This window comes from Eulemur rufifrons, chromosome 17, assembly GCF_041146395.1.
Source record: "Eulemur rufifrons isolate Redbay chromosome 17, OSU_ERuf_1, whole genome shotgun sequence".
NCBI classification, from domain to species: Eukaryota; Metazoa; Chordata; class Mammalia; order Primates; family Lemuridae; genus Eulemur; species Eulemur rufifrons.
Window position 1 is genome coordinate 55,624,916 of NC_090999.1, and position 21,953 is coordinate 55,646,868.

General features: G+C 36.4%; 1 protein-coding gene across 4 annotated transcripts in view; it reads left to right on the top strand.

The window, feature by feature from the left end:
* VCAN (versican) overlaps positions 1-21,953 on the top strand; it is a 100,747-nt gene that overhangs the window by 67,874 nt on the left and 10,920 nt on the right. For all 4 annotated transcript variants that reach the window (XM_069491892.1, XM_069491894.1, XM_069491893.1 and 1 more), the window contains 4 exons: positions 1,172-1,285; positions 3,562-3,675; positions 8,344-8,502; positions 9,717-9,799. In XM_069491892.1, coding sequence (XP_069347993.1) covers positions 1,172-1,285; positions 3,562-3,675; positions 8,344-8,502; positions 9,717-9,799 — 470 coding nt within the window. The remainder of the gene's footprint in view (positions 1-1,171; positions 1,286-3,561; positions 3,676-8,343; positions 8,503-9,716; positions 9,800-21,953) is intronic.

Here is a 21,953-nt window from a genome sequence, read left to right on the forward strand (position 1 = left end):
GAGGACGTGTATCTATCAAGTTTTCTAGTTGTCCAGAATTTACTTAACACTCAGAAAGTTTGAGTTTGATTTTCCCTTGTGAGAAAGGCTCATTTATCATCTAGAGCAGCACCTTGTTTGTCCTGATATTCCTTAAGTTAATGTTAGACATCTTACTGTCATCTGCAATTATTTCAGGGTTTCAGAGTTCAAGATCTTAATAATATGGTTGTATCCCACATGTAATCTATTCTATTTCAATTATTTTGTAAAAATTTCAACTCTTATTTGGATCCTTGAACATTTTGAAACTTAAGCAATTCTGAAATAATATGCAAAGAATAAATATAAACTATGAATGAAAATAGTCATCCAAGCAATACTGCCATATAAAATATATGTTTCAAATGGTATAAAAGTACTTGCATTTAGAAAATATATTTTAAACTGTTTGTCCTCATAAATTTGTCTTTGGCCTTTACATTTATCTCCTAGGAATGTTGCTTTTATTTGTGTTTTAAGAAGAAAATTGTAATAAAAACTTGGGGCTTCATTTTAGGTGAGGTTTTTGTATTGGGGTTTGTTTTTATACAGTAGAGTTTAATCCATGTGTTGCTTTTCTTCAAGTATAGTTTAAAGGAGTACATTTGGAACGTGTTTTTGGAAAAAGCATATTAATGTAGCAGAAGAGACTTCAGTGCACACTTTCGAAGAAAAACAGTTTCTGAGCATTAAGTGGTAAAAGGCAATAATAATTCCAATGATGATAACAAGCCAACCTGCTAAAAAGAATGCATGTTCTGTGTATCCAGCCATTTCACATGAACTAACCCCGTTTAAAAGAATACATTTTCCATTCACTGTGCACATATGTGTAATCATTTTTGACTAAAATCAATTGCCATTATCATGCCAACTAAATCTGCAGTAGAATATAATAGTTGCCAGATACAGTACAAAAAATGTCATTAAAGAATAATCTTAATTGAATCCCAGAAATGAATAGATGCAATTTGTAACAATTAGTTATAATGCCAAGAAACACTCCAGAGAGTAAAGTTAATATTAATTTTTATATGTAGTAAATTGCTATGGTAAAGCTTATATTGTGATAGTAATACGTGGCATTTTATGCTAAAATACACTGAAACCTTAGAGGCTAATTACTTTCTTACTTTCCCTGAACTGGTAGGACTTGATCGTTGCAAAACGAACCCGTGCCTTCATGGAGGCACCTGTTACCCTACTGAAACTTCGTATGTATGTACCTGTGTCCCAGGATACAGTGGAGACCGCTGTGAACTTGGTAAGATGCTCTTGACTGAAAGAATGCACTTTGTTTATAGAAGATATATTGGGGGAGAAATTATGTTGTTGAATCAATCAGAGATTTCAGAGAAACCCATGCGTAGATAAATTATATGTTAAATGAAATTAAAATCTGAGAGTAATTCATTAGGGTCTGAAAAATGGGGACAGATGTTCACTGAATTTTGTTAATATATCCAAGACTCAGTGAGGCTTACTGAGGTCAGCTTTGTCTTTTTGTGGTTTTTATAAATAGACTTTACAAATGTAAAGATGCATAAATATTAACAAAAGGTGTTAATCTACCCCCAGAATTTGCATATCAATAATAATCAATTTAAGTACACAAAATATTTTAGAAAAGTATATTTAAAAATTAGGAAAAAGATAAAAATTAGAGAGTTTAGTTCTTAACGCTTGCAGCTAACTTTCTCTGATGTGGAATGAGAAAGATCCTTCTCTGACTCTCTCAGCAGCCAACCCAACCTGCCTCCATCTCAAGGAGTTGTGTGATTGCTGTGCCCCTCCTCTCTTTTGGTTCCAAAGAATATAATTGATTCTTTACTAAATCAGTTCCTTTTACTCCTATATTCTCATGTAGGCATCCTTTACTATAAAGAAAAAAAAAAAGCCCTAGTTTTGATTTGGCTAAATATAGACTTCACCTCTGAGAAAAGAATGATGGAATATATTGTTCAGGTGTTCCCTTTAGAGGTACCCTGAAGGTTTGCTTACAGTGATTAAGCAAAGAGAGCCCACCAATAACACTTTAAATTACACAGAAATATTGGGATAAAATCCCAACATTCAAATTAAAAGAATACTTGTCTTTAAAAAAAATCAACAGAGTTAGCAAGCTCTACTTGTATGCTAATTATTGGGAGTATAAAGATAGCAATCGATAACATTTAGGGAATAATTACATCTTAAATATCAAATTTATATGTATAAAAGCATCTATTGGGCCCCCATTCTATTTTATATTAAAATCAATTAAAATGATTTAATGGGTTAATATATGTGAAGCTCTTAGAATAGTGTCCGGCACTTAGCAAGCACCATAAAAATGTTTGGTACTATTTTTGTATTGTACCATTGCTAAGACCATTTCTTTAGGTAAGCATACGTTATATGACTCTTGGAAATTTAACTAGCTTTGTATATTCATTTTTTAAAATATTCTTTTCATTTAATATAAACATTAAATTTTTAGTGCAATTGCAAGATGCTGTGGGAATAAAGTCATTAATTTCATCAGAGGAGACCATGGAGGTCTGTGTAGAAAGATACGTTTGATGTGTATCTTAAAGTTGAGGAGGATTTGAGAGGTGCTGGAGGGAGACATGGACACAACAAACAAAAGCACAGAAACCACAAAGTACAGAATGTGGTTGAGTGACTGCAAGTATCCAAGTACGCCTACTTATGAGTTTGGAGAAGGGAGACTTATTGGGAGAGAATTCCAGAAAGCAGGTTGGGTCTAAAAGGTCCTGACAGTATGGGGAGGTCCTGAAGTCAAGGTACTGAATAAATTCACTTCATACTCTCGTAAAGTGCTTCTGAGATTGTAGCATGCATCAGAATTGTCTAGAGGGCTTGGTAAAACACAGATTGTTGTCCCCACCCCCAAGTATCTCATTCAGTAGGCCTAGGGTGGGACTGGAAGTGTGGATTTTTAACATTCTTAGGCAATGCTGATGCTGCTGGTCCAGGGACCACACTTTGAAGACCACTGCCTTGGGTATTGGGATCCATGGAATGTTTGGAAGCAAAAGAGTAAAATTGTCATGATTGTGTCTAAAAAAGGTGACAGCAGAGTGAAGGATATATTGGAGATGAAAAGGCCCAGCAACAGTGAGGCCAGTTAGGTATTTTGAGTATTTCACATACGGGTAATCAGAGCATGAGCCAGGATTGGAGGTGGGAGGCTTGGGGGATTCTTCATCAGTTTTAAGGCTCATGTGATTTATCTAGTAGCAATGGCGACAATGACCCTACTCTGAATATCTTTGAATTTTTCTTAGAGTTACCAGCTTTAGCAAATAAAAATACAGGACAGCTAGTTATATTTGAATTTCAGATAAACAAGATTTTAGTATAAGTTTGCCCTAAATATAGCATGGGACATACTTATGTTAAAAAATTAGACATTTTAAAATCTAAAATTCAAATTTAACTGGCCATCCCATATCATATCTGGTAACCTCACACTAAATAGAATTTTTTGATCTATTTTTGAAAGTATTTTTGTGGGCTTTTACAATTTTGTTTCAGATTTTGATGAATGTCACTCTAATCCCTGTCGGAATGGAGCCACATGCATTGATGGTTTTAACACGTTCAGATGCCTCTGCCTTCCAAGCTATGTTGGTGCACTTTGTGAACAAGGTAAGAGCTATTGCAACGTTTGTATGATGGATATTACTGATGTTTTTAGCAATTTTGGACTTCCCACATGTTCTTTCCTATACAGGAAATTCACAGGTTACCTAACTATATTAGGTTTCCTTATTCATGGATAGCTCAAAACATTTGAAAAATAGTATTGACTTAACTGTGGTTATGTTGCTAATAGATTGGAATTGCAGACTGGCACACTGAGCTGAATTTAAAGACATCTAGTCAACAAAAGGAATATTGTTGTATGTATTCTTCCTAGGGACAAACTAGGAATTGACCTCAGTGTGGCTTGTGTACCAAGGGGTATTGAATTCAATGTTAGTTGTCTTTACTTTCTCATCCTAAGCACTTGAGACTCAATGGGCTTTTTTTCACAGTCAATCATATCTGGAGAATGAGTTGATATAGTTGTTAGAATACATTAGCCGTGGTGTGGCACATACTATGTAAAAGATGTTATGAATCTACTCACCAGAAAATTTTCCTACTAAAGAAGTATCTACTTTTTCTGAATGAAAGAAAAGCCTATGTTCATGATGGCTTGAATCTCATGATCCCTGTAATTTGCATTTTATGGCCAACCTGAGAGTGTATTTTAGGTGGTTAATGGTAACATTTCTTAGTCCATCAATCAGAAACAGATTGCATGCTCAGCACACTCAGCTTCGGAATGTCGATTTCCTCTACTTAAAGTCATACAGTGGTTTGGCTTTGATAAAAGTGCTCAGTGCCAAACTTCTATCCCACCAGACAAAATGAAAATGCATTAGACACTCAGATACATTGGTCTGGACCCCACATTCTGCTTTGTGGAGTTAATCTGAACGTCACTACCATGAAAAGAAAGTTAGAAGGGGCATGTATTGAATTGCCATTGCAAGTGGATGGGTGATGGCTACATTTTTAGGTGTTGTATTTTTCTTTTTCCTTTTAATTGCATAGGGTGAGTCTGTTTTAGATTTTAAATATGAAAATAGACCAAGCAAGATCCTCTTCTTAAAGTAATATAGTAAGAAAGACGTCATTTGTTGAAGAAAACAAAAGGATGAGACACTTGAAACATGCCAATATCTTAAAATGTTTCTGCCTTCCCTTAGTTCCAAGTACAAGAGGTGATTCAAAAAAATCATTTGTTCAACATGTACTTATTGAGCACCTACTTTCTTCCAGACACTTTTCTGGGCACTGGAGATAGAGCTGTGAACGAAACAAAGTTCCTGATCTTGGTGACTTAGCATAACTCTTGGCAGAGATTAAAAAGAGACTAAAAAATACTATTTGTTTAATACTTTATAGTTTAACAAATGTGTCCAGGTACATTATTTCATTTGGTTGGCACAGTATTCCTGTGCATTAAATAGGCTAGAAATTAAGGCTCAGAGATGAAGAGTGATGTATTCGAGGTAACACAGCTGCATCAGAGAGTGGGAAAAGTGAACCTAAGTGGCTTAACTCTAAAGCCCAAGTTTATCTCAATGTCTTCATGCTTCTAAAGTAACCCTCAAAGATAAATATTTTATTTATATGTATATCTGGAGGATTGATTGAAAACATATTTTTAGAAGGGACTTTGGGACCAATTACTTTTTCTTCTCTTTTAAAAAGCAGCATATTGAAAAGCAAAATTTTTAACTTGTTTCTTTCATTTCTGGTACCACCTAACTTTTAGGTACATTCTATTTTATTTTCAAGCAAGTTTAACTTTCATCCACATTATTTGCTGAGAAACATCTATCCCGGTCTGTTTACCCAATGCAGCTGTGTTCCTGTGATTTATTGCTAGGATACTAAAAGACTTTTTTCTCTTCTTTTCAGGTTGCTTAAGAACAAATGTTTTCTTCATTAACAGTAGCATTGTTGTCTAACCAGTTTTCTATCCAAAGTTAGGTGATGGTTGTATCATTGTTTCTTCAGCTGACCTTTTCTGTTCTCTGCACTAGCAACTTCCCAAATCTCAGTAACTCTGAAATAGGGGGAACATTTCAGGGAATGTTAACAGATATAAAATCTAGAAAGGGCTATTGAAACAGGAGAGAGACAGTTCTGTATGTACAAACTGCCCCCAAATCAATGCTACACATTGCCAGTGAAAAGTGTGGAAGGGTGGACAATTTCTTAAGACATACCAGTTTCATATCAGAGGTGTTTACATTACCTGTACAGCATAAAGAGAATAGGATTTTAGTGAAATTGTTTAAGAGTGGTAGTTTCATCTTCTATGGTCATGAACAGGAATTGTGCACACTGCAAATCCAGGACTTTTTGTATTGGAACCTACTCACTACAGTAGTTTTAAAGCATAAGATATCTTTCCATATGTTGAATGATTTTTAAGAAAATGTCGTCCAAAAGAGTTGCCTTTTAATAAATGAAATGAGTTTCACATTATATTTAGGAAGGTTTGGAAAAATAGACTATTTCTGATATCTTCTATCAGAATCGCATCCTGGAAGATGCTGTTTGACATGTGATTCTTCATTACATATTTGTTGAATTCATGAATAATAAAAATTAAGTGTTATATGTGGATATTTGGCTTTTTTAAACATAAAAAGCCACTTTACATGGTATTTGCACATATATTTATAATCATTGGAAAGCTATGATTTAGATAGTACAGATAAATAAATTCTTCCAGCTTGGTTTTAACTGCCCCTATTTTTAGACCTGTGCTCTAATATGAGTATATGCACCTGCTAACTGAGAAAGGCATTGTAGCAATGATGTGGTCATGCATCTAAATTTTATGATTATCTGGGTTTTCTTGTTTAAATACTTAATAATAACCTATTTTAAAGACTAAAGACTAAAACGAAAACCATTTGGGTTAAAAGCAGTTAAGAAACAGTATATAGAAAAATTTTTTTCTGATTTATTATTCAAGAAGTTGGGAACCTCTAGAAGTTTATGCTGTGTGTCTTAAATGATAATTTCCAAAGTTAAAGAAAGCTATGCTATCACAATATTACATTATTGACTTTGGCAATAAGAGTGTTCTAAAAATTTTTCCAATTCTCCTCCCCTATAAACTAACCCCCTCATATATGAAGATCTGTGTCCTCCCCACCCTTCCAACCCGATTTCTAAATTTTTCCAGGTGAGCTTCCCAAAAGGAAAAATCCTATATTCAAGTAGCCAAAATTTGCTTCATTTGGGGGGCACTAAAGTGCTACTTTTGTACCAAACTGTCTAGCTGTGTCTTGAGTCCTTTCCTGTGAGATTTGGTGGTCTCGAATGCTTTAATAAAACTTGAAACTTCCAGTGCACATCATTCGTAACAATTAGTCAGCTGGCTGAAACTAAACAACAGGCCTGATAGACTAAACTGAAATAAAGACTGCTCTCAGAGATAAACTGCATCTGTTGCATGATTATGGTCTAAATCACTGCAGCCAGGAAAAAATTAAATCTCTCAGAATGTGTACTTTCCCACAATTACAGGAAAAGAAGTAAAAGGAGTGAAAGGAGACGATTTGAGTTTTAATTTGGCCACCAAATCTAACCTATAAAACATGCATTCTTTTTTTAATCTAATAGGGTTGTGTTTTTTTCATCAATCAGTAAAATTAGGAAAGAGGGGTACTTATTAGGTAATCTGGAAGATTTTCTTGGTGCCTGAAATTCTATAGACTTTGAAGTTTTGATAGTTTTTTCATGTAACTACTTCAATATATTTGTGAGATATATCTTGTGATAGAATTATTTTTACTGATCATTATTTAACATACGGTGTAACCCCACCTATGGATGAGTGAGTCTGACGGAGGATTGCCAATGAGCACCATACAGTGCTATGAGCAAGGCTGCTTTCTTTTGAAAATACACCAAAACTGGCAATCTAGGAAGGGGATCTGAAGCTTACTTCCAATCTAAAATTCAGATATATTTGAACAATGTTTTCAACCCACTGGAATACCAGTTATGGTGTGCTTATGGCAAAAGAGAAAAAGAGAAACACGCACACACGTGTACATAAACATATACATATATGGCTGGATAGAATGGAGGGGTGGTAAGTTAAATAACTTAGGTTATTTCATTTGCACTGGGAGTTACCTATTTTCCCTCTCTTTTTGGGAAGCAGGCATACAGTTCTAGCTATATCCCAGAAGGTATCTATTCATGAAGGGTTTTTTTTTTTTTCTTTGTAAATCTTACTTGACAAGAGCTGGTGACCTCCCAGATCTCCCTTTGGGAAGTGGGAAAGGACTACCTCTAGAACCTTCAAAGTTGTTATGCAAATAGAGCATTCATAATCCTGTTGGCCGAATTCTTATCTTATCACTTGAATGATTCTCTCAGGAAAGCTGTGTTGGTAAGGAATTAGCCCCAGTTGCTTCACAAGTAAGTCAACAGACACTGCAGCTTAAGAAATTTTGGCAGGCCCCTCTTCCAGTTTTCTCTGGCTTTAATCAAGGAAGTTGCTGTTAGATACTGCCTTTTTCAGTCCCAAGATGTACAGCCACCCATTTCACACGAATCAGTTGGGCTGGCTTGAAAATCATTTCTTTGTCATTGTGACCAAGTTTTATGAATCAGTTACTTCAGGGACATTGCATAGATATTGGCTTGGGTATCCTATTAGCACTCGGACTGGGAAGCCAAGTTTGAATGACGTAGGTGACTGTAATAAGCTCCTGACTTGTTTCTTCCCAGACACTGAGACGTGTGACTACGGCTGGCACAAATTCCAAGGGCAGTGCTACAAATACTTCGCCCATCGACGCACATGGGATGCAGCTGAACGGGAATGTCGTCTGCAGGGCGCCCATCTCACAAGCATCCTGTCTCATGAAGAACAAATGTTTGTGAACCGTATGTACCACATAGACATGGGTTTCCTGAAACGTCACTCATTTTCATCACTTTCTCAGTGCTGATTCAATTTATTAAATCCCTCATCTATGATCTACTTAAAATTATCTTACCGATGTGAATCCCCCACTTTGCAAAACATTCAGCTATAATATAGGAAAGCATTGCTTAGTCTGCCAGCAGTAATTGGTGAAACAGCGTGCTTGAATCGTAAGAAATTGCTATTTGAGCGTTTTTGGCTTTCAAAAACAGCCATTTCTTATGATTCAATATAATTTTTACCATAGCTATGGTAAAATTTTGATATTTGCATGTGTTGTCTAAAGTTAAAGAGAAAGTTGCTTTCAGTTATTTTTATCCTGGAAATTAAAATTGAATGAATAGCATCCTAATCTTACCCTCTGGGCATATCGGTTCTCATTTAAGTTTCTAATTATTTTAGACCATAGAAAGTGAGCTAAATACTGAGAACATGACTAGGTGGAGACTGAAAGCTAATGAAACTTAATACCAGAGCTGTTTAATAATTCCTTAAACTACAGCAAAAAGGAGAGGAACTAGTATTTATGTAGTAATATGTAGAAATGTGTTGCTCCTGAAGCATCATTTGATGTCCTATTAAATATGTACTATCTTTTAGAAGTTTGATTGTTAATTTATAATCTGGGTTGAGGTTCATTTAACTTTATTGCATGATATCCTTGCCAGTGACTCATCTCATAGTAAAATAAAAAATGTTTGAAGATAATTTTGCAGAACTGTCTGTCTGGACTAGGTGTTCACTTTTTAAAATGTTTTGAGAAGAAACATGTGGCTTCCAAAATGAGGGTAGCACGGGGAAGATCTGGCACATTTTATTGGGTCACTGAATTTTTGCCAATGTCATCTCTTAACAAAAAAGTAAATGGAGAATGGAAAATCTCTCTCATAAGGATGAAAAAGTATTTAATTATAGGAAACTGCTAGGGAAATTGTTGTCTATGTCTGATATTTTAATGTTTCACAATGTCTGCAAATTAGCTTTTTAGTTTCAAGCACATTGGGCAGAATAACAAAAGATAAATTAGGAGAGATTTTTTGAGCATCTAAAAAAAAAAAAAATCCAGCCAGAAAAGAGGATGCATGATTCACTCTGAAAATAATTTTCTTTGATATATTTTCATCCATATATGGGAAAAGTAGTACAAATATGTGTGTTTTTTTCCCATCTTTAGGCGTGGGTCATGATTATCAGTGGATAGGCCTCAATGACAAGATGTTTGAGCATGACTTCCGTTGGACTGACGGCAGCACGCTGGTAAGAGGCCTCTGAACATGTTGTCAATTCCAGGAACCTGGTGCTGTGTGCTGATTGCATGTTACAGAGGGTGCACGGGGCTGGAGACAAGTGACTTGCTCAGGGTCACTCAGTGGAACAAGGAAAAGTTAAAAAAGAATTCCAAGCTAACTGATCCAACATCCAGCACTCTCTTCAATAGCTGTGGCTCTCTTTAAAAGAGGAGTACACCACATTTCCACTGAATGAGAAAACCAGACAATCAGCAGAATTGCCTCAGGTCTGTCTTTCAGATGGTTATATTTGCTGTTTATAGCTTCAGAACAAAAAGGAATAAAAGTCAGGAGAAAAAAATTTTTTAAAAATACCGTTCCCTCTTACATGATTACACTGGAAATCTGCTATAAGGCATGGCTCATTTTTATCCAAGCAAAAGTGCTCCTTTTTTTATCTTAAAGGAGATTGTTGATTTATGATCTTGTGACTCTCTGCCAGCTAATTATACATTTGATTATTTTTCTACTTAAAGAAGTGACTTGGAAGTGCTGGCCACAATTTTGAGTAAGCTGCAATAGATTCTTTATCAGAATGGGTAAAGCTGTTTGGAGTCACTGCTAGTAAACACAAATGAATCTAATTCTTTAAAAATAGGTCAAGTGTAATTGGCTATTCTAGTGGTACTCAGTGCCGGCTGTGCGTTAGAATCACCTGGAGAACATAATTGAAAAAATGGCGCCCAGGCCTCAGCCCAGGTTCATTACAGCTAAATCTCCAGCACCTGTATTTTCTAAGCGTTCCAAGGTGATTCTGAAATGCAGACAAAGTTAGGACCCACAGGGCTAGACGGTGAGTGTAAATTAAATCCTAAATTAGATCAAAGAGTAAAAATTGAAAATAATTTTAAAGCTCTTTTCGTGTGTGAATTACTTGGGTAACTTAAATTTCATTCATTACCTGCCACTCGTCTGGATTTAATGAGTTGGGCAAAATATAAGGGTCATTCTAGAATCGAGGCCAAAGTGTAATCCCTGCTTTTGGAAATTCTACTCTGTCCAGGGAAGCTTCTCTGTGCTCCTATGGACACACCACTCAGTTCCTCTCTGTGTCAATCACTGTATTAAGCACTTGCATATGTTTATTCCCTATAAGAACTTTTAAGAGAGTTATTATGTTTCTGGTAAAGAAAGGGAAGGTCAGTCAGTTGAGCTATTTGCTCAGAGTCACAAAGTGGTGGAGCCAGTGTTTAAACTCAGGCCTGTCTCCAAAGCCTGTCTCTTCTGGCTGATACCTCCTTGACTTTTAAAAAAAGTATCCCTTATATTTTTGCTTTGAGCAACCCAAAATAAAGCCTGGGTTTCTCTCTGTCTGTCATCACTATTTATATTTAATCAGCAATATTCATTATTCGAGTTCATAAGTAGGTTCTTTGGCAAGATCCACAAAAAATAGGGAAAGTAGATTGTTTTCACTAAGATATAGGAAACACAACCTCAGAATCGATTGTGTTATTTTCTTCTAATTATCTTATCTGGATGTGAGTCTGCAGTTGTTGCATCTGTGTTTTATTTTGCTGTACCTAAGGGGGATAATAGTGGTCAATTAGATTAATAGTGGTAGGTGCGGCGTGAGTCTTTATATATTAATATTAATTGAAGATAGACAATTTTGTTTCTATTAGTTTAATTTGTAAGTAAACATATAATGAAAAGGATTCTTTCTATATATTACAGATAGTTAAAACCATTTTTACAATTTTGTTAATGTATGTTATGTAGTATAGGCATTCAGTGAGTTTTCGCTTGTTGAGTGCATATTTCATTGTTGTGTAATAAATTGGGTTTCTAGAATACCCACTATTAAGTCTACCTCCCACAGATTTCCCTTCTACATAACCCTGTGAAAAGTGCAGGTCTTTATGAGCTCCCATCTGTAGTACAGAAGCTATAATGCCCAGGACTCAGGTGGCCAATTCTGGCTGGTACTATGCCTTGTACAGCCAGGCCACGATTTATCTCAAAGTGTACCTCTGGCTGTGTTCTTGTATGTTCCAGCCCCGAGCCTAGAATAGCTGCATTTGGCCAGGTGCAACATGTGAAAAATCTGTTTTTCCTACACACCTTCCTGACTGAGCCAAGTTCCAATCTGTCCTTGGTATATAGAATTAATGTGTATGTTTTTATTCCTAGCATGTGTATGTGTTAATGGATGTTTATTCTGGTCTCTCCATTAGCTGTCCACCTCTTCAAAGAGGTGGTTCTTTTCCAGGCTTTTTAGTTCTCATGATGTCTAGGATAAAGCCTTATCCCTTAGTCCTGTGAGCCTGGTTAAAGAATACTTAACATTGGCTTATATCTGGCAGCTATGTGGGGTCTGTAAAATATCTCTGGAAATTTATCTTCCCTGCCAGGTGCCATACAGGTGAACTTGACTCATCAGATGTAATTATTCATCTATGCCAAAGCAAGGCAACTCAACCATTGTTTTTGCATGTGTCAATTAATTTTTAATATAGACAGATAAATACTGTGAAAAAATAACTTAATTACCATTTCCATAGTCTAGACTGGTCCTAAATTGGCAAATTAGTGAGCATTGCACTTGGTCAAAAGAGAAATATTGATCTTCCTCTGAAATTTTCCTGTGAAATTTTCAGAGGAAGATAACATAACCTAACATAGATAACCGTGCAACTTAAACAAGAACTTTACTCTTAATTCACACTTTTCATTGAAACCTAAGAATTATGGAGTGAAACCTATCTGAGGGCCTCAGTTTGAAGAAGGCAGCAAATGAAATGTGTCAATAAGCAAAATCTCTCAAAGAAATGACACAAATACATCCGGGGAAAAAAACTCTGACGGACCTTTGGTTTCTTGTTAATTCACTCTTTGTGTCAAATAAAAGTGTGCGAAGGAGTGTCCCTTAACTTTGAACATTTTGGAACAGAACAGACCATCTGCCCTACAGCCTGTTTCCCTCCCATTCGACTGATCTCTGGCCCACTTTCCTGCTGGTGTAACCACCCTTCCCTCCATCCCCTTCCTTTCCGAGACAGCCTAGGTGTCTCTTAAACTCGTTTGTAGTTGTTTCTGCAGCCACCATCCCCTTAACGGGTTCCATATGTGTGCAGGCCTTTGAATCAAATAGCTCTCCTTTGTTTCACTGTTTACTCCAAGGTTTTTGCTTTTGAAAATATCCCTAATAGTAAAGTCTTCATCCGGGAGAGCAGTATCTGCTTATACTTGGAAATGGTGTTAACTTGACTGTGTGCAATTTTAAGGACTTTGTTTATGTTTTAGAGTGATTTCTCTCCTCTTCTGCATGCTCTCTCCCCACATGTTTTGTTTGAAAGGTTTATTAGAGCTTATCCATCTTGGGAGGTAGAGCAGTATTAAAACAAAACAAAAAAAATCCTTTGATATTTACCTTATACTGTCTTTTGATATTCAATCTTTAAATCCAGTAAAAACAAATAAGTTTATATTAGGTCTCAATTTCAATGATTTCTTTTATTGAAACGATTAAACTTAGCATCCAATAAACTTACAGTATAATTATATTTAATATGATTATGCTTTATACCTAGAGTAATTCAATTATATACTTATACTGAATGAATGATGTTTGGCCAAGTCATCTAAATTGCCGTTATTCTTTTAATTCTGATTGATTCATTCCACATTATTGGCCTCTATAACAGGATGTTGCTAGCATTGATAAAATTCCAAATTCTTGTTTCTGTTATATTTAAAAAACTTTTTTCATTCTTTATTTGGGGTATTGGCCCAGTAAATTTCACAAAATTACATTCATGAATAAAATTGGTTCTAGCCTTACCCTTGTGGTTTATATTAAACTTATTTTCTCTTAACATATTTCGGTTTTCACTTTGTCATTTGCTTTCTTCTAACCAGTTATTCTTTAACTAGACTATTGTTCTCTAACAGCAAAATGCACCTAGTGCTCTATTAGAAACCCTGGCAAATAACTTCAGTAATGAATTGCTTCACTTGTCACCCAAGTAATGTCTTCAAAGACACTAAGTTAAACCATCCAAGTTAAATACACATTAAAGCTGGCGAACTTAAACAAACTTTTCTTATCTAGCTTCTATACTATTAGCTGACTTTTAAGTTCTTTCTTTAACCAATTGTTCAATGAATGACTAGTCAGAAGTGTTTTCCCTCAGATCTGTTTTCCAGTGCTAATGACCTTTTCCTCCCCTGGCTATGAACTCTGGTTACTCCCTTCTTAAAATTCTTCAGTGTCTGCCCATTGCCTTCAGTATAAAATTCTCATTATTGGCATGGTGAGTTAAAAAGCCCACCAACTCAACCTGCCACTTCCTGAGCTATATAACATCTCCAAATACAGTTCCCGGAATAGCCATGACACCTCACTCCCAGGGGCTTTGCTTATACTTGCCTTAGTGCTTAGCATGAGGTGACAACCTCTTGTCCTAATTTCATTTCATAAACATTCAAGTAAGTCTCCTTCCTCCAGGAAGCCTTCCTTGCTGTGTGTGACTCCTCTTAGGTGTGCTGCCACAGCTCTTTTGTCCTCTTACTATCCCAGCACAGACCCCTGTGGGGTTGACGTCCTGACACTGAGCCTTCTGAGACAGGGATTAACTTTCATCCCTATTGTTTCAGCACCTAGCAGAGTAGATGACATAAAATAGATATTTAATGTTTTTTTAACTAACAAGTGATAATCAATATGTGTACATTGCTCAGCCAATTCTATCTTTTGAATCCTAAAGTGGCTTATCTCTTTGTTACATTTCTTGTTTTTCTAAATTAAGGACTATATTTAAAGTTGTACCATTATGAAAACCATCAAAACATAATAGGTGGGTTTTTAGATATCGTGAAAAAAAGTTCCTCAAAAATAGAAGTATGTAGTTGAATGTAATGCATCTTACAAAAGGTATTAACCCAAAGGAAAACAAGTGTTTCTACTGGAAATGATGATAATTTTGTCCATGGTTGTTCTAGGAACACCTTTGTAATAGACTTTGGAAATTAAAAATAGAAAATGGAAAGCAAACTGCCACGCCTGCATGTGTGAGTTATACCAGGGCAGGTTTTCCATGAAGCTTTAGGAAACCAACAATTACTCAGAACTTTGAAGGAGGATTTTTTTTTCAAGATAGGTACATATTCAGCCAATATACTTTCTGAAGCAAAATGACTTTTAAAAACCTTATTATTTATATCTAAAATGTAGTGAAACAAGCAAAAGGAAGTATCACTCCTGAATGTTCCAGCTCATTGCGTTTTTCATAGATCGCTTGGCCAAAGATGACTTGGTTGCCTGAGGCTGGGTAGAGCTTCATTTACTCACCCACTACCTGAGGCTGTTCATGCAAGCACAGAGGAAGCCAGACGCCAGGGAACATCATGGAATCATTTGTATTTCTCTATCTATATACTTTCTGGCAAAATAATATTCACAACTTTCCTTTCAACTAAAGACTATTGTTATGTCCCTGGGACAGCACAATTAAGGAAATATCAGAAACTCCTAGGGGCCTTAATCATACTACTTTCTTTGTATAATCCACCTCCCCAACAAGTGGTTAAAATCAAACTGTGGGTTTCAGAGCTTTTTTTTTTTTTTTTTTTGAGACAGATTCTCACTTTGTTGCCCAGGCTAGAGTGCCATGGCGTCAGCCTAGCTCACAGCAACCCCAAACTCCTGGGCTCAAGTGATCCTTCTGCCTCAGCCTCCCAAGTAGCTGGGACTACAGGCATGCGCCACCATGCCCAGCTAATTTTTTCTATATATATTTTTGGTTGTCCAGATAATTTCTTTCTATTTTTAGTAGAGACGGGGTGGGAGGGCGGGGGTGTCTCACTCTTGTTCAGGCTGGTCTCTAACTCCTGACCTCAAGAGATCCTCCCGCCTCGGCCTCCCAGAGTGTTAGGATTACAGGCGTGAGCCACTGCGCCTGGCTGGGTTTCGGAGTTTTAAATCTGTTCCCACCTTGCTCCTTCCATCTCTTTGACCCCCTGAAATAAGATTCTCATGAGGGGATTCTCTAGGGTCTGTGTTGCTCCTTTCTCTCCTACCTTCAGTTACCCCCAGCACCATCAAAGCTGAGTCCTTAGCACTGGGCACTGGAGTCTTCAGTGGACCAGACACAGTTTCTTCAAAGGAAATAGCACCTTAGATGGCGACGTCTAGAGGTTGAGGACTGAATAGAACTGACGATCCAGTTCCCCTTTTTAAATAGGAGCTTTTGGAAGGTTTGATCTCTTCTGCAAAAAAGCCCTGACTTTATGCCTAAACATAAAAGAACACATTTTCTACATCTCCTTCATATTATTTACTTCTATCCTCTCTACTTTGTCAGTATTCATGTTGACTCCCCACAAGGCTGCTGGTGTCTCTACTTCCTGGGAAGTAGCCACAGCTTTCTCCTTTTCACTCTGCTGTTTACTGTTGGGAGAAAGCAGACTTCTTCTTTTGCATTTGCCTGATCTAGTCAGGAGGTTCTAGGACAAGTTACTAAATCACAGATCCATAAATGTCTTATTTTCTAGCTCTAATTGCTCATCTTGCCCCTTCATAGTTATGATAGAGGCTGCAAAAAAATTGATAGTATAATTAGTAAAATTACTTGTAAATGAACCTTTTTACTTAAAAAATGCTACTTAAAATATTATCTGGAAGATAACTACATTTTGCTTTTCTTTTTTTCATTTTGATAAGCACAGTCCAGCATTGGCAACTTGGCACACCTAGAACTTCCGACACCCACTCAGTCTCCTTTGCCAGTTGATTAGAGTTGATGCTAGAGAATGGCCAGATGGGTGTGGATTTGCCTTTAAATCCAGAGAGACGCCCCTTTTTTTCATAAATAAACACATGAGTCTGTCAAGCAAAGTATTGTGAGAAAAACCAGCTTTGAAAAAGGTAGAAACTATAAAGAAATAGCCCTTAATCCAGGAAGAGACACTTAAAAGGGACAGAGAAAAGGAGCAGCAAATTGCAGGCCATAAACCATTATTCTTTTTCTGCAGGAATGTATTGTTATTACCATTTTATAAACACAAAGGTTCCTATCCTCCTTCCTCTCCCAGATGTCTTGGACATTGACAAGAGACTCAAGAGTATTAACTAATTCATTGCTTTCTAAGCTTTTTTTTTGTAGGTTTCTGCTCATTTGAAAGGATTGCAGATAACAATGCAAAACAAAAACTCCCCATATTAAAAACTTAAGTTTGCCTTTTTCTACCTGAAAATCTTAGAATTTCTGTAAAATATTTGCTGATGGATACGTGTCAGCTGTGGTGTAACATTAGCTCTAAGTCAAATGCCAGTTCTCTGTGAACAAGTCACACTGCATAGCAACATTAATTTAATTATGCTAAACTTCACAGGTTTTATTATATTAACCTAAAAGCCAAGGAAAACATATGCTCTTTCCTAACCCTTTAACGCATTACTCATGAATGGAAGAATTCTCAGATTCCTTTCTGCAAAAGACCACTGAGTTCATATTGAAAATTTTTACTTGTGTTGCAGTTTAATTTGAGTTGGAATTGAAACTGGTTCTTCTGATTTGACCTGCAAAATATTATGAACCATAGAGTAGTTCTAGAACATAAAGCCCTCCTCTCTGCCTTGCCTTTATTTGAGTTCAGATAGCTAGTGAAGGGTGGAACAGCTGGAAGAACAATATTTACCCACCTCTGAAAAATCATTTCCTAAGTGACAAGATTATCCTAAAAAAAAAAAAAGAAGAAGAAGAAGAAAACTGATTGATGCAGTGTTCCTTCTCACAAATGCTTTTCCAACGTTGTTCTGTGAAACTTGAAAATCACATGCAGATACTAATTAGTTTAAGGCAATGCATAACAGTGGAAAAGTGCCCCCCACCAAACAAACAAAAAAAATTGAATGGGTTTTGGCAATTTCTGCTTGCATTTGGATCGTTAGCACCTCATGACTAAAGACCTGTGCAAACAAGCTTAGGGTGAAGGAGCCCACTGGCACCATTCATTGTATGGATTAAACGCAAGTTGCTTTGTGGCGCTCTGCTTGAGGCCCCGTGTCTCACAGTGGTCTCTGTGGGAGTAACTCACATCCTTCTGAAAATGCTGTTGATAATTACTGCTTTGTAGGGCAGTGAGCTCACGCTATTACACAAGATTAGTGCTGTTCTCAAGAACCGGCCAGATTGTCTCTCCTGCACAGAGGTTTGCCAGCTCGGAAAATAATGGGCATATTGCCACTTTAACAACTATCAGGAGACCCCAAGTTAGTTTTTCTTCCCTTCAGCATATTCATGTTGGTAGGATCCAACTCCAGGCTGCCAGCATAGGGTAGTCACACCAAAACAAACGTCTCTTTCTCCTTTAAAACAAAGCTGCTCTTTTCTTTTCAGTTGTCGGTCAGTGAATTACCCTGTTCAACTAAAAGACAACAGCAAAACCATAACATACCTTAAAACATAAATAAATAAGGACCCAGACCAGAGTAATCTTAGGCGAGTACAAGAATCAGAAAAGGGTGTATCTCTACCTTGCAGGGAAGTCATTTGCCCTGAACAAGTTAAGTAAAACAAAGCCAAATGTACCCCCCACCGCAAACTGCAAACAAATGCCTATTGTATAATACAGCCATCTAGGGATAAAAAAGTCATTTTAAAGTTACCAAATGTTTTGATTTCTGTAATAAGTAGTCCTCATAGCCTCTTTTCAGATAACCGTTTGACCTGTGTTCTGAAAGGCTGGGGCTAACCCACAGTGGGGTTATTCTGAGTTTGTTATTTAGTGAAAGATGGTTTCTTCTTGCATGTTTCAAACAGGCACCCAGAGAAAGTGTTTTCTATCTGGAATTTGCTTTTATACTTTGGTGATTATCTGTTTGCCCTTGGCATCAACCGCATTTGGATTTAATTTTGTAGCTCTAGGAGGTAGCAATATGGGCCCCAGGTGATGAAAGGAGTTTGCACACAAAGAAGTCAGCTTTAGAGCAGGGTCATGTTTTCATAGCTAAACTAGATAGGTTTTTGCCTAAAAACAAACTAACTGTGATTCACACTGCAGGCATTTCATTTGTGTGCATAGGTATTTATCTATGATCTGACCTGTTCTAAGGAATTTAGGTGGATGTTACGGATTTGCCTTTGTTTCTGATACAATTTTACCATTGATGTAAATCATCTGATAATTTTAAAAGGAAAGTGGAAAATAATAAACTATTGTAGATGAACATTTTAGTCAGACAGAAAATTTAAATTATAGCTACATTTGCCTATGCAAAATTAAATGCAATCAGATTGGAAAATACTGTTTAGCTGAGGCCGGTCTTCATATTTTCCCTCAAAAAATTGGGAGGACATGTCACAGACAATCCTTTAATCTTTTTTGCCACATGAAGTAAATAATCATAATTTGGGGGTAGTATTCAAAGTTCCGTTTTGTTAAGTGATGTAGTTTTCGTAATATAAGGATGGAGATATATCACCACCTAGTGGTCATATTGTATTTTGTGTTTCAAAACCTCACAATCCCAGAACTCCACCCAAATCTAAGCAGGAATAGTATTCTCTGTGAATTAAGTTTCTGCAGCCTTGACTAGTTTAGAAATTCTAGTATGAATTGTATGATATTGTGAACCTGAAAGCTAAATGTGAATGGAGATGATTTTTCAAATGCAATGTAAAGCTAACGCATGTAGTCACGTGGTTAGTAAAATCCTAGCAACTGAGGCAAATATTAGGACCGATCTATTTTGTATCTTCCTTTTCTACATAGTAGAAGAACCCAGCAGAGAGTTTTCCTTGGGAGGTGAACATAGAGAGTTTTGTGGGTTTTTTACGAAATTTTTTTCCCCCTGGTTATGTTGATTGAATGAAGTTGGAGACTTGCGAAGAGCTGGGAAGGAGAGAAATAGATAGCTCTCCAGCCAGTCTGAGCGAGAAAAATTAGTCAAATCACTCTCAGATTTGTGGAATTGAGGTCGCTTTCTGAGAGTAAAGGATGTTGGCAGGCAAGGAAGTCATGCGCGCTTCCTTCTCTTTTGTGTTAATGTGAGACAGAAATAAATTTTTGACACAAAAGTAGAGATTATTTGGAACAAAATAATCTAAGTATTTATAGTTTGAAAGACTTTGAGGAATAACTTTAGTCTGCTCTTTTCCCCCCACAATGTTAGGATTGGTTCACATTGAGTTCTCTGGATTGTGGAGACAATTTTCATGCAAGAGAACTGTATTTACTAGCTGTTGGGTTTTATCCAGGGGTTTTTTTTTTTTTTTTTTTTTGAATCATTTTATTATGTTGGCAGCTGATTTGCTTAAACTCAATTGGGGGAAAAAGAAAGAGAAAACAATAACTGAAAAGTGACTGAATCCAATTTAACTGAAACGGTTGTCTTTTTTGGAACGTTTTTATAGATACAAGAGCTAGTCATTGAATTGGCACTCTAAAAATAATTTTTATCATACAATATACAGCATTAAGCAGTTTCCTACTAGGTATAAAATGATTATCTCTTAATGAAATGCAAGAAAATTTTACATCTGGATTCCTCTCCATCAACTATTTGAGTTTTATGTCATCATTTTTTCTGCCATCAGGAGAGAGTGAAAATGCAAAGTGATTTTTTGGGTTCTCTTTCAAGTGTTGTAGTGATTTAATTCTTGTCCCTGGGGAGGCAATAAGAGTTCTTGGTTTGGAACGGGGAATTTGAATCTCTGACGCACAAACATGCAGAGGCATGACCAGCATTTATTTGTGTCTAAGGGGTTAAAATGAATTCCCTAAGCCTTGAGGGCTTTTTGGAATAATTCTTAGTTTGCCCATCCAGCCCTAGAAGAGGGTTCATCCAAGATAGATCACCCAGGATGTTTGCTTATAATTTCAAGTGAGGAGAAAAAAAAATCCACATGGGAAGTGGTGAGCTTTTCTTTGTTCAGTCCAAGAATTTATATTTCTGTATGTTTGAGACACTGCATTGTGAAAGAGGATCTATTATATTCTTATAACACAGAATTGATTCCCTGAGGAGAGATTTCTTCTTAGCATTTAACGTTAGTGGGAAAAAAAGGACATTACTGAACCTAAAGTCAAAGATTTATTTTTTATACTCCTTCTCCCTATAAGATTAAATAAGGCTGTAAAGATTTCAGGAGGAAACAAAGAAAGTTGTTCAGAAAACTCTGGAGTTTTCTTTGCTAAGTCAGTTTGGCAATAACATGGAGCGAAAGAAAGCGTCCTAGCCAAGATAAATCTGCACAATGGAGCTATCAGATATGAGGTCATAGTGTGACATGCCTGTGGGTATCAGACATTCTTGTAAAAACCACAGAGCTAAACTTTGGTCCTGCACCATTAAGCCACACCTCTGCCAAGCAACAAGAGCACACGTTTTAAATCATTGCCACAAGCCAAATGTAATTCTCACCAAAGACAATTAAATCTTTTACCAGAGGTCCTAGTCTGGGCAGTTTAAGCGCTGAGAACTACTTTAGTGGCATGGGATCCAAATCTCATTTCAGTGTGAAAATGAGATGGTTATTGTTCAGGTCAGGAGGAAATGTCAGTTCCAAAATACATGGCAGTCAAGTGACTTTGGTAACTTGAAATGATGTTTTGTTAAGGTTAGTTTAACAAAAGGTTAGCTAAGAAATCTGTGAGTCCTTCCTGATAAATGCATAGATCATTTTATAATGTTCATTTTTAGTGATTAGGAAAATAATGTACATTCACTCTAGAGAACTTGGAAAATATGTGAGAATATGTAAATAAAATATTATAGCTCAGTCTCATCACTCAGATATAAACGCGGTAAGATATACTACAATTGCTTTTGGTCTTTTATACAAACGCTCACATACCCATACACATAGCTGTATCTAAGAGTATGTGTAAAATTTGGATCATTGTATATTTTAATTTAACACTTCTTTTACTATTTCCCATTTCCTTATATATTCTTCAAAGACAGAATGTTTGATTTCATTTGTCTGGCTTTATCATAATTTATTGAACATATGTTCATTCTACAGATTGTTTCTATTTACTGCTAGTGTAAGTAGTATTTTACATAAAATGTTCACATCTCTGATTATTTTTTAGGATAGAGTTTTAGAAGTGGATTATTGAGGTCCATGGGTAGGAAGTTTTTGAGCCTCTTGATATGCGTTGCCAACCATTTT